Source organism: Mauremys reevesii, linkage group 2, assembly GCF_016161935.1.
Source record: "Mauremys reevesii isolate NIE-2019 linkage group 2, ASM1616193v1, whole genome shotgun sequence".
NCBI classification, from domain to species: Eukaryota; Metazoa; Chordata; order Testudines; family Geoemydidae; genus Mauremys; species Mauremys reevesii.
The window spans coordinates 178,531,003-178,544,676 of NC_052624.1; the positions used below are offsets into that span (position 1 = coordinate 178,531,003).

The 13,674-nt window shown below is 42.3% G+C and overlaps 2 protein-coding genes across 10 annotated transcripts in view; one reads left to right on the plus strand and one right to left on the minus strand.

Moving 5' to 3' along the window:
• Window positions 1-13,674, plus strand: part of DTNBP1 (dystrobrevin binding protein 1) — a 175,724-nt gene that overhangs the window by 134,673 nt on the left and 27,377 nt on the right. For 8 of the 9 annotated variants that reach the window (XM_039525973.1, XM_039525972.1, XM_039525974.1 and 5 more), the window contains exons 8-10: window positions 360-515; window positions 3,678-3,818; window positions 9,874-10,083. In XM_039525973.1, coding sequence (XP_039381907.1) covers window positions 360-515; window positions 3,678-3,818; window positions 9,874-10,083 — 507 coding nt within the window. Of the gene's footprint in view, window positions 1-359; window positions 516-3,677; window positions 3,819-9,873; window positions 12,125-13,674 lie in introns of those variants that run through there. The other variant, XM_039525976.1, reaches the window with a different exon arrangement.
• JARID2 (jumonji and AT-rich interaction domain containing 2) overlaps window positions 11,296-13,674 on the minus strand; it is a 183,164-nt gene continuing 180,785 nt past the window's right edge. The window contains exon 17 of the mRNA XM_039525970.1: window positions 11,296-13,163. Within this exon, the coding sequence (XP_039381904.1) occupies window positions 12,990-13,163 (174 nt within the window). The 3' untranslated portion in view covers window positions 11,296-12,989. The remainder of the gene's footprint in view (window positions 13,164-13,674) is intronic.

Sequence of the window (13,674 nt, forward strand, 5' to 3'; positions counted from 1 at the left end):
CTTATTCATTACCGTACATAGTGATTCAGATCCAATCTTAGTTTATCCATGGGTCTTAGAATTCAGTGACTGTGATGAGTGATCAGTTGTGTGCAGATGAGGTACATATAATTTGAACTGTTGGGTTGAATGATAAATGTGTCCTTTTCTTTAAAAATAGCCTAGAAAGTGAGACAGAATGTTTCAAGAGGAGGTCGTCTTTTTTTGTGTATTAATACTATATTAAATATGAGTATGATTGAGAAGATACACTTACATAATTTGTTGGTGTGATTCTGATAAGTCATGTTAAAAGCAAATTTACAGATGTTTCTACTTTTTTAATAGTGTATATTCTTTTTTTTATTGTTGGTCCTCAGCTGAGCTAGATGCTGAGCATGCCCAGAAGGTGTTGGATATGGAGCATACCCAGCAGATGAAGCTAAAGGAGCGTCAGAAGTTCTTTGAAGAAGCCTTCCAGCAGGATATGGAGCAATACCTTTCTACAGGATACCTGCAGATAGCAGAGAGACGAGGCAAGTTTTGAAATATCCTCCACTTTAATCCATAGATCCACAACTAGAAGGCTAGTGAGAGGATTGTTTTGGTTTCTTTTTGTACTGTTTTTATTTTGAAACTTTTATTAATAAAGTGCACAGTAAGTAAACACGGCAATGCAGTGTGTTATAGGAGAGAAATGGGTATATCTTTGTTTGATCTTTGCAAAGTCAAGGAAGAACATAATTATTGCTGAGTACAGTATTTTAATATGCTGCAGGTGTGAAAGACGGGGATATGCTATCCTTGGAAAATTAAAGTAATCAAAGGAAGGAGTAGGGGTGCATCTCTTTTTGCACACTGACATCAGCATTGTTTGAGACTTTTAGTAATATGCATACTTAAGGTATTTCTTCGGCTTACCTGTTATATAGTCAGAGTTTTACTGCAAAACAAAAGGTAAATAAGTTCATATGAAAGCTATAAAAATAATTATTTTAGTCATTATTAATCTTTGCTTTATTTAATGTACTATAATTGTGGCAGAGTCAAAACACAAACTTCTTTCGGGGGCAGCTGAAAGTATTTGTACAGTAACTCCTCACTTAGTCGTCCCGGTTAACATTGTTTCGTTGCTGATCAATTAGAGAACATGCTCGTTTTAAGTTGTGCAGTGCTCCCTTATAACATTATTTGGCAGCTGCCTGCTTTGTCCACTGCTTGCAGAAAGAGCAGCCTGTTGCAGCTAGCTGGTGGGGGCTTGGAACCAGGGTGGACCAGCAGCCCCCCATCAGCTCCCCGCTCCCCTAAGTTCCATGTGCGGCAGCTGCCCAGCAGGCTTTCAATTGCTGGCAGTTCAGCTGTCCCTCCCCCCACTGCCATGTGCTGCTCCTGCCCTCTGCCTTGGAGCTGTTCCCGGAAACCTTTTGCTTGCTCTGTGTGTATGGGGGAAGGAGGGGGGTTAATGTCAGGGTGTCCCCCTCCCTCCTGCCTCCCGCTTACTCCATCTCCATAGAGCAGGGGTGGGACACGACAGGGCTCAGGACGGAGGGAGCTTGCTGGAAGCAGCTGCTGTCTCAACTTGCTAATTTACTTTAAAAGGCAGTGTACTTAGAGTGCGGTCAGCATACTTAAAGGGGCAATGCACATCTCTCTGTCTCTGTCTGCCATGCTGTCTCCCCTACATCGATTCGTGCAGCCTTGTAGAGTATGAGGCTATATTAATAACAATGTGTTAACCCTTGAGGGCTCAGCCGAGTTCTAGTTCATCATTTAGCAAAAGGCATTCCCTGGGAAATATCCCACCCTCTGACTCCACCACCTCAGCCAAGCTTCCCAATCATCATTGCTGTGTACGGTATTAAAAATAGTCTTTTGTCTGGTGAAAAAAATTCCCCCCGAACCTAACCCCCCATTTACATTAATTCTTATGGGGAAATTGGATTCGTTTAACATCGTTTTCCTTAAAGTCGCATTTTTCAGGAACATAACTACAACGTTAAGCGAGGAGTCACTGTAAATTTTTAAATACGTTTATTAGGTTAAAGGAAAGATGTTTCTTCAAGAATTTGGTGTTGGCATTATACTGATACTAATCAGAAGTTTGCACTTGTCTTTAATGGTGTGAAGTCTCCATATGGGACAATACATTGGACATTTGTCTAGGCCAGGGATGGCCAAACAGCAGCTTGTGAGCCACATGTGGCTCTTTTACAGTTAAAATGTGGCTTGCAGAGCCCCACCCCCCTTTTCTCCGCCTACCTGACTGGATGGGAGGAACTTGAGGCTTCTGCCCTGGGGCGGGGTGGTGGGGCTAGGGATTTCTGCCAGAGATGACTGGTTCCTCCTGACTGGGGGGGGAGGGGGAGGGACACAATTTAAAGCCCCCCCCCAACAGCTTGAGTCATGCCCTTCCCTTATCCTCAGCGACACCTCCCTGTGGTTCACAGGTATTAGTGCTGCAGGGAGTGGGAGCTGCGTTAGCTCCATGGGGAGAGGCAGCAGCAAAGGGAGTGGCTCTGTCTGCAGCTCCCAGCTTGCCTGCTTCAGCAGCTGCTGTGCAGGGAGTGGGCCCAGCAGTACCATGAGACTGAGCAGGGTCAGCAAACCCTGGCAGAAATCTGGGGGGCACACCTGTTGGGGCTCAGGGCTTCAGTAGGAGTGGGTCTGAAGCCCTCAAGCCTGGGCAGACATCTCCTGCGGGGCTGAAGCCTTGAGCACCGGCAGGCTTGCCCTGGCTCTTGAACTTCTGAAGATTGTCATTTGCAGCTTGGAGGGTCAGTAAGTTTGGCCACCCCTGGTCTAGGCTCTGCACTACAATCTGCTACCACTGATCACACTGGTGGGCTGAATGGGAAGAAAACACCTGCCTTTTGAGAATTACAACTCTTCCTTGCATTTTCACAACTTCTGTGTGTTGATACTTGTACATTGTCTAGTCTTGTACATTTTCTTTCTTGAGAGATTTTTGTTAAATGTGCAGGTGGGGAATAGAATTGTGACACAGGAAGAAGAAAAGGTTTGGATTAGTAAGCACCTTTGGGCAGGTCTGTCTCTTCATAGGCATTCCTATAGCACCCACATGACAGGGCCCTGATTCTCATTGTGACTTCTGAGTTATCTTCTTTTTCTTCTTATGTGCACAACGTGCCTCAGGTGGCATATGACCAGGACTCGTAACGGAATTTGGTTGGATCATTACCTTTCCCGTTTGGGCCGGGTACTGAGGGGGAGTGTGATATGAATGCTGATCCATCCCGCCCTCCCCCCCCCCGCCGCTTCTGGGTTCTAGTAATACAAATATTAGTACTAATAAAATACCTTTTTGCAAAGATAATGACGGCAGCCTGCTCTAAAACAATGAGAGCAAGAAACAAGTCTTTCCTGCTTTTGTAGGTTCTGAGACTGCCCCTGAGAAGCTATTTATAATTCATATAAAAAAAGCTATAAATACGATAGCTTGTATTGTTATCAAGATCATACCTTGTTTCTGATTAGCAATGCTGTTTCCTTTCAATAATCAAGGTTCCTTGTTTGCCAATGTATGTAATATCACATTTTGGGAATAGCTGTTTAATAATCAAGGGTGCAGTATAGTAATGTGGCAATTGTGGAAGACTGTAATTACATTACAAAGCTGATGGTCTTTGCCTAGAACATGTGCTGCATTGTCAATTCACTCATATTGTTTATTGCTGCAGAGCCAATAGGAAGTATGTCTTCTATGGAGGTGAATGTGGACATGCTGGAACAGATGGACCTGATGGATATGTCTGACCAAGAAGCACTAGATGTCTTCTTGAATTCAGGAGAGGACGATAGCATACTATCTCCCATTTTGGGTATGAAATGAACAGTTAGAGCATGCCTTGTAAATTATCTAGTTGTGCTTGCACTAATAAATCACTAGGACTCTAATCTAGAATGTATAGTGTTTCATACTGTATCTGTTTTCTGAAGGTTAGTATTTCCTACAGAACCTCAATCATGATGCATAAGAGCTTACTGCAAAGCTGCATGATTTTTCCAGGAGACCTTTTTTTTTCCTCTGGCCCTAGGCATCCCTCTGAGGGTCTTGGGGTTAGATGGCTTTTACATTTTTGTTTTTTTAGGTGGGAAAATAATCTCTTTTACAGGATCTTTGGCTTTATATATATAAAAAAGTTGTCAATTGGCATTTTAATTATATATAATCACACTGAACTTCAACAATAACAGCTTTAATTTCTTTGTGGTAGTTAAGTTTTTTATTTCAAGTAGAATACTTTTCCTATAACTAGTCTTGAATTTGTCATTTTGAAGTAAGCCATAACCACTTTCATCACAAAAGCTACTCAAAGATGTAGTCTCTATTTGTCAAGACTCACAGGGAGATGTTTGGGCTGGAACTCCGCATTAAATGATTGTCTTTCTGGAGTTTCTCTACACTGGTGTATTCAGGTATGTTACTTTACTAATTCAAGAGAATAACTTGCAGTAGGACTGAGACATTCAGAATTACTTTATATGATCTGGTACTCTGTTCAACTTGTACTCTAGTTTTATTTATTCAGACAGTAAGTAGCTTATAAAATACATTTCTTTGAGCCATGTTAGAGGTGGTGTTATAAACTTTTTTCTCTAAAAACTACTGAGGAATGCTGTCATTCCTCCCTTTAAATCAAAACTCACTCAGTTTCTCTTTGCTTTCAGGTACTGACTTGGTATTCTAAAGCAGCAGTTCTTAAACTGGGGGTCATGACCCTGTTTTAATGGGGTCACCAGGGCTGATGTTAGACTTGCTGGGGCTCGGGGGCCCAAAGCTGAAGCCCAAGCCACACCACCCCGGGCTGAAGCCAAAGCCTGAGTCCCACTGTCCTGGGTGGTGCAAAGCCAGAGGCGGTGGGACTTGGGTGGCCTCAGGCTTCATTTCTTCCTCCCACCCCATGTAATAATTTTTGGTATCAGAAGGGGGTCGTGGTGCAATGAAGTTTGAGAATCCCTGTTCTAAAGCAATTACATTATTTTATATCCTTTGTGAATTTTTTTAATACGTTAAGACAGTGTGATTTAACATACTTTGATATATGGAGATGTACTGGGGCCTCTTACTGTAGCATGCCTGAGCAGTTTAGCTGTTGATTGCAGAAGATTAGTGATATTTGGTCAACTCAAGCAGTTGCACTTTGTAGAATAAAATTTTAATGTACAGCAAAATCTTTGTTCTCACCAAAATGCCTTTCTCAAAAAACAAACAAAAAAGTTGTAAAGACAGAATTTTTTTAGGAAAAGTGGTGTCAAGAATAACTTTCCTTAAACCTAATGATATTCAACCTGCCACTTCAGAGGAAAGAAAGTGTTTTACTTAATGTATTGATTGTCTGAAACCATCTTCTACCTTAGGGTAAGTTTGTCACAAACCGGGCAGGATGGGGTGAAGGGGTAAAATTTCCAGGGGTTAATCCTCCTGCCAAGATTAGTTGTATGCCCTGGATATGAAAAACACTTACCCTGTAACAGTGTTAACTTCCTTTGGTTAGCATGAAGTGTCTACATTCTTATTGCTGATACTTAATTCAGAGGATTGTGTTTTAAAGTGTCCTCGTGTCTGTGCATTTAACAACACTTTATCGTGGTTGGAATTGGAACAGACTACTTACAGATGTTAAAATTATATAATACACAGGTTAAGGAAAGAGTGCCTGGACATCTGGGGATAGTGCTTAAATTATTCAAAAGTAAAAAGGTTGGTTGGAAAGCCATAAGATACATATAGTACACAACCTTAATTTGGGATACTGCAGATTAATAAATTCAGTGATACAGTTAAAGTATTAATGGGTACCCCACTCAAAGGTTACACTAAGAATAATTTGTGGAATGCAAATATAGCAATGAGTGAAGATTGCCCCTCAGTATTTGAGAATTTAGGATAGGTTGTACAATCCATCACGGAGGTATGTCAGTTACTTTCCCAACTTTGTTTCTCAATGGCACTCGACCTCATCTCTCCTGGTATGGCTGATGTCTGGTGATGTGTTCTAGATAGATGTCCCTTGACCACTTGATGGTGTCTGACACCATGAGTTGCTGCATCAGCCGAGCATAGCACTGACCGATTCTGCATTCTTGCAACACTCGCTCATTACTGGGTTCCCATGGGCCAAGGGCTCTGACAATCAGCATGAGAGTTTGAACTTCGTAACCTCTAGCTCTCAAGGTGTCCCCACTTTCGAGCTCAGGTGTCATGGAAGGCCGGGATCCTGTTTTCAAAGGGAACTATGACATCCACCATGACTAGTTTCTTCCTGTCCTTGTTGGTGATGGTGATGTCCGGTCGCAGTTGGCTGTCCGTTCTGGGGATGGTGGGTGTCACAGCCACCTTCCCTACACGTGGCAGGATGGCTCTAACAAGGCGATCTTGGATGGTGGTGTGGCACAGCTGCCAGGCTCTGGAATGGGGCTTGCAGCTACACAAGACATTGGGTAGTGTCTCATTGGCATAGCCGCACTTCCTGCATCGCTTGTCCTAATTCCCATGGCAGATGGCTCAATTCAGCAGGACACAGTTGAGATGGATCCTGTAGATGAACCTCCAGTTGGCAAATTGGGTGAAGCTGCCCCCGAGGAGGAAGTGGTTGCTGAAGTCCCATTTGCATGTCACCTCCAAGGCCTTCCCCTGGTCTGGCTTCCATTTCAGGTTTTCCGTCTACTGCCAGGGGGATGGCATCCTTCAGGGTGCTCTCTAGCTTGGTTCTAGCTCTCGGAGTGATGATTGTGTGCTCTGCATTTTTCACTGGTGGCACCAGGACTCCCAGCTCTTGGCGTTCCTTGCACCACATCCAGTGGCAGCTGATATGTTTCTCCAGTCATTGCGTAGCATTGCAGGGATGAGTCTAAAGCGAAGCAGTCTCCCCCGTCTCTTCCAAATTTGCCTTTCAGGGAGCCGCTCAGGTATGTGGCAACATCTTGGTTGGAGTGGGTCCTGATGATTCGCTTCCTGATGACATCATGCAGAGCACTCTCTGTGATGTTCCTCACCATGGCATCCAGGCACATCAGAAGGCAGCAGGCGTGATTGATCATCGCAATGTTGCACAGATCACCCATTTGAGGGACATTGGCACCGCCCTGCCGGTGTGAAATGTACACCAGTTCATTGCTGGTGCTCCAGGGAAGAAACATCCACTTCTTCACTAGCTGTCGGATGGTGCTATCCACCTCGTTCAGAGGTACCTTCGCCATGCATTGGTAACCTCAGGTGTCTTCTGGACGCGGAAACCTGTGGGCGTGCCGAGATGTTAGTATGCTTGTCCATCCTCCAGGAAGATCAAGAGTTCACCCTGGATCTGGAACGGTGTCGTCTGGACTGAGTCCCTTCTACTGCTGTCAGTATGCAGGGATGCACATTTCCTAGCATTGAAGTGGAGCCCCAGCTAGTTGGCAACCCGGCTGGTGACATCGAGTATTTGTTGGAAAGTCTCTGAGTTGTCTGAAATGAGGACCAGATCGTCTGCATAGGCCAGGATATTTACCCTGTTGCTGTACAGGACCTTGTGTGCGAGCAGAATGGATGGAAATGAATAGAAAAGATGGTCCTTCCAGGGGAGAAGGAACACATCTGCGAGTAAGCCCAGCTGGTGACTGTGAAGAGAGCAGAACTGTGGACCCTTCCTATTGTACTTTGTCACAAAAGGTCGATCTGGGGAGTTCTCCGCCTCTGGAAAATGTCCCTCACAATATCCAGGCAAATGGACCATTCGTGGTTGGAGAAAGATCTGCTGAGACAATCCACTAATGCATTCTGTATCCCTGGAAGGTGGGGAAATTCCTTCTCGACTCCCACATAGAGTGATCAATTAGATTCTGAGCAGAGGAGCAAGAACCAGCCACCCAACATCAAATAAACCAGAAGCAAAGGAACCCGCAGGGCTACTGAGCCCTGCCCCCATCATCCCAAACTACCCTGTCCTACAATTGCACTCATAGATTTGACCAGCTCTTATTGCCTGATTCTTTAGGGGTTACTGATTTCCAATTAGAAGAGCTGGGGGTGGTAGGACTCTAGTCCCAGAATCAAGGGTATCAAATTCAATATCTGGTTGGGCAAAGCTTTAACCACTTACTTTAAACACAATTAGGAAAGACACGCACACTCCAAACCACATAAAAAGGTAGCAAAAATAGAAAGTAATATCTTGTACCATTCTTCACATATACTCACCCCCTTTCTTGGGGATCCTGCTCTGTCCCTGGTGTGGCAAATAAGTTTGATGGTCCAGATTCTGCCTTACAGTGTGGTCTGGCCTATTAGAGGGCCAAAGTCTGTCATCAATATTCATACTAATGTTCATCTTCCTTGTTTATATTTAACTTCCTCACCCTAATAACATTAGGGAGTCTTTATCCTATAGGTTAGTTAGTATATTAATGATTTTAGCTTATTACCATATACATCAATTTGTTACCAAGGCAAGTTTGTGGTTAAGCATCTGTCAAGGTCTCTCTCATAAAATAGCCAAGTTCAGTGTTCCTGCAGTTACCTGGTATCATTTTGCACAGAATCTCCCGCTTAAGCACGCTATTCCCAATTCCCCAAAACTCAAGCTCACCATTTGGTCACTTATCTGTGCCAGAGTTCATAGGCCTCAAAGCCTTAGGCTTAAGCTAATGCCTTATAGGATACAACCTGTAGGTTCTTTGTGTTACTGATAAGCAAACAAAATGCTGTGGGCTACATGCTCTCTTAAAACAAAATTGTTTGCCCACATGCATTCTGGTGGGAGCCTGTTCCAGATCTTCATGTATACTGTGTGCAAATGTTTCCAACTCTTTTACATATTCAGTTACTAGCTTCCTACACCAGCTTGTGCTCAGTCAAATAAGCAAAATTGTATTGCATGAAGAGGCAGTGTGGTCTAAGGGATAGGATATTGGCCTGGGACTATGGCGATCTGGGTTCTATTCTTGGGTCTGCCATTGACCTGCTGTGTGATAAGTCACTTCCCCTCTTTGTGCCACCATTTCCCTTCCCACCCTTTGTCTGGAGTGCAAACTTTTTGTACAGAGACACAATCTCTGCCCTAATGCCTAGCAAAATAGACTCCACTTCTCTGTTGCAGCCTCCTAGTGCTACTGTAATATAATGTATTTTCTTATTCTTTGGTTGTTAACTTAATTCTGTGAGACTAGCTGAGACAGCAAGAATCAACCCTAGAGCAGTTTAGTGCCTACTGAGCTTGGGCAATATGTGAAAAGATGCTTTCTAGCCTTGGCAGGGTGAGCACAATGCACCATTTTAACCAAAGTTCCCTTTCTCCCATCCCCTATAATTCCTTCCTTCCTTGTAGAATTGTCTGTCCGTATGGAATTTTACAGCTAGGGGGTAGGGTGAATTTGTTTGCTCTTATATTAGAACTAGTTGACACTTAACCTTTCAGCAACAGGCATTCTAACTAGTTTGGGCACTGAATTTTCCCCTCTCCTAATACAAAATACACATATGTTAACCAAGACAAAATCATCCAGTTAATATATTTTAATTACTTTTTTTTTGTCCTTGCTCCCTCAGATTTAAGTTACAGCTATGGGAAATTTGGCTGTGTACAGGAGGAAAGTGCATTTGTGTATAGCTTTAGAACAGTTCTCAAACTGTGGATGGGGCCCCCAAAGTGGGACCTAACCCTGTTTTAATGGGAGCAGCAGGGCTGGTGTTAGAGTTGCTGGGGCCTGTGGTCAAAGCCGAAGCCCTGGGCAGCAGAGCTCAGGTTACAGGCCCCTTGGGTTTCCACTTTGTGCCCCCTCACCCCCAAATGCAAGGTGGTAGGTCGCAGGCAGGCTCATTTTAATATTAACAGCATTTCAGCCCCAGCTCAATTGATTGATTGATGTGTTTTTTTCCCCCCTTACTATTTGAAGGGCCTGAATCCAAAACCTGTCAGAATGAAATAAGCCTCCAGGTTCCAAGCCAGTCTGAATTAAGGCAAAAATTGTCGTCTTCATCATCAACCTGGACTGACTCTGCCAGCCAGGGTACCAGTGAAGTAGGAGAGTCTCCTGTTATCCAGTCTGATGAGGAGGAAGTTCAAGTGGACACTGCCCTTGCTGCTGTAAATACTGAAAGAAAAGGTACTTCAGATGTCAGTGATGAAAGTGACTCTCAGACTGTTTGAATCCTAGCACCATATCTTCTAAGAATCTTTGACTTTTGAATGAATGAAGAGCTCATCCATGTTGTAGGAATTAGTTAACTAATCATGAAAGTCTAATGTTGCCAGCCATATGGATTTTTTTTTTAAATTGCCTAGACCACACACTTTATTATTAAAGTTTTGAGGTTTTTTGGAGCAGTCAAGCTTTGTATATACTGTGTATAGAACTAACAGGGAGATTGGATACTTTGACTAATTTTTAAATTCCTTATTTGAGATTCCTTATCACTGATATCACAGTATTCCTCATCTGCATGTTTGAGCTATGTAGCTGAATATAGAAGATTCACAAACAAAACCTTACATGCTGCCAAAGACACTGATGCAGCAGCATCCACTCCCCCTGTGTTGAATTAATTGGGATAACTTTAGCTACAAATGAAATAGATACTTACCAAGGGATGGGAGTTGCACATTGAAATCTTACCCTTCTCGTGGAGCAGCCATCTTAGCACTGTTATAAGTATGCTCCTTTCTTTTAATAAAGTATTTCTACCCCAGCCTTGTCTTCCTACTTATACCAAACCATTTCCTGCAAGTTAATTTTGTAATGGGTATTTTGGGAGAATCATTTAGTGATTAGAAAACCTAATCATGCAGCTTTTGCTTTGTTGCCTAATCTCCTGTTCTACAGTAACTTCAGTTTGACCACATCTTGATAGAAAAAATTAGGGAAAAAAATGACTGCACCATGACTTAACTCAAAGTTTGTGTAAGGTCCACACTAAACATCTGGGTGGATCTGCCCTCCTAACAAGCAGAATGAGGCTCTCAGGGTCTTTATCAGTATGAAGCTGCTCCTGCACTGAGGGACAGGGAAATCTAGCTTGAGGAAGCTAAAAGTAACAGGTGACTGGCAACAGGCAGCCATTACCTTCCTCCTTCACTGTAGTTAGTGGCTTGGAAAGAGGTAGTCCCTACATCCAGCCAGCTGGGAACTGTCCAGTTTCCTAAGGATTCAGCTGTTTTGCTTGCTTTTTAGTAGTGTGTTTCCTGTTTTAGCACTGTGAAATTAAATCTGGAAACAAACTTCTGCATGATAAATTAACTTAATGAGATTAGAAGTCTAACCCTTTCTTAAAGAAATAGCTTATTTCACTCACTCACCTCCCAGAAGACAGACAAAGTGTCCAAAAAAAGTTTTGTTTTTATTAAACCTTGTAGTACAAACCTGAAAAGTAAACAAAAACTGGCAATAAACAACATGAAGTCTTTCCTTACAAGGAAAGAGAGCAGAGCAGCGCTAATAAATTAAATGTCAAACTGTAAGCCATTGTCAGAAGTTTACTGTCAAGAGGGAAAAGTACACAGCAAGGCCATAAAAACCAGACAACCACATTTAAAAAACACTTGACTCTGTTTATGTTATTGTTAAATATTCCAAAACAGTTCAGTCTTCTGCAACAACAACCAACAAATTGTATTAGGACTTTCCTGACAGTCACCACTGGCAAGCTCAGTGCAATATGGGTAGCTACGGTATTGTTGAATTCAATTATGAAACAAAACAGTTTGTGAAAACATTTTCCCTTTTTTATTCCACACATACTGTACACACAACCAGAAAAGGGCAACAGCTACTCCATTATTATTTTTTGTTGTTGTTCAGTGATGTAAGCAGCACTTATAAATGTTACAAGAAAAACCCTGTAAGCATCCAATCCAACCGATGAAGAAAGTGAAACGTAAGGCTTTTCTTCATCTTGTCTCTATACCACCCCACCCCCCACCCCAAGAAAAGGCTCAAGTATTTAAAACAATTTACAGGCGTATGTACAAAAGGTGTGATTTTTTTTGTTACAATATGAAGAGAAAAAATAGACAAGATGAGAGCAAATGCATTTTCACATTCAAAAGAAAGATGCAGACCTGCTAGTGGCTCTAAATGTGATCAGATAATGAAAAATTCAAAACAAAAATTAATGCTGACTGTGTAGAGATGTGAAAAACAGCAGTGGAATGGAAATGGAATGTTAGAAAGATTGCACGTCTATGACAAAGAAGCACTTATGGCTTCAATCACTTTTTTATTTTTTTAAAGGATGCTATTGAAGGGTTTTTGATAAAGTAGCCAACAGCACCAAAAAATAACAGAATGGATTTCCTAATGAAATCAGGCACAGTTTTCCCTCATTTGACTCCCTCAAGGCAGGCAGTCTTTTTCCTTCTCTCCCCCCCACCCACCCTCCCTCAAACAGATGCATAGTGATGTGCTGGTAAAAGAGAACATATTTACTCCAAATCTCCTCATTTTGCTTATGGTTAGGAAACAAAGTCCATCTTCAGCTGCCATAACCTCCCAAAGAAAGTGTGTATTCTCCAATTTAAAAAATTACAAAACTCATCTTGCCTGTGACAGAATAAAAGACAGCCAAAGTAAAGCAATTTCTTTCAAGTTTTGTTCCTATCCCTTTTCTCTCTAGAAAATCTGCTCACATGACTGGAGAACAAATTATAAAACACATCAAACTTTAACCTATTCAAAAATGGGTTAAAAGCCTTTTTTCACAGTTACCAAAAAAGGCTTTTTTCAGCCATAGGGCCAGTACAAATTAATATTTTATCAGCCCCCTTGCCGGTTTTAAAACAGTGAACATACGGCAGTTTAAAAAAATTTGACTGCTGTATATAACTATCCTAAGTACAAAAAAAATTCAACAGTTTAATGCTAAAACAAAATTAGTTCTCTAAAACCAGAAGAAAATCTTCTTTAGAGCTAGTGCAAAGACAGCTTGTATTCTACAGCAAGTACTCCAAACTATGGTATAATAATTACAAAAAAATATATATAAATTGACAAAATGAGTGTTGGCATCTTCAGGATTAACTTGAAGCACTTTTGGATGAACTGGAGGATGAAAGCCTAGATGATGGCACGTCGACTGTTGCTCTCTTACGAGGTCCTCTTTTTGGTGTAGGCTTGCTGATACAGTTCTCGATGTTGCCATTTTTACCAGAGACTTTCCCACAGAGATTGACTAGACTGATTATTTGTTCCTGGTCAGAGAGGGGAAAAAAACAACAAAGTTAATAATATCTTGTTTCTTTTTTTCCCCCAGCAGCCTAAGATGCTGGTTTTAAAAGCAATCCTATTAACAGAACCCTGGCAGAGATGTTCTGTTCAGCATCTTAGGACTGTGAGGGTTGAGAAGGTTCTCAAACAATCCTATTGGCTGTTCAGCCCCCTACCAAACCAAGATAACAGTCTGAAAATGGAAAAGGAGACATTGCACTACATTCCAAGCTCTAACTACAGTAGTTTGTAGAGAATCTGGCAACAGAGTAAAGAGACACGAGTGGCACTGCGCCCCTGTGCACGAGGGTGCAATGCCTGGAATGGGGAGCTAGGGCAAGACCACTACAGGCTCACTCTCCACCCCTTCATTGGGCTGGGATTACTCACTCAAACGTGAAGTCATGCTACCCATGATATTTTCATCGCTGTGCCAAATCTTCAGCCCTAGCCATGCATTAGAAACAGCTGAAAGATCAGTCTCTCAAAATGCTT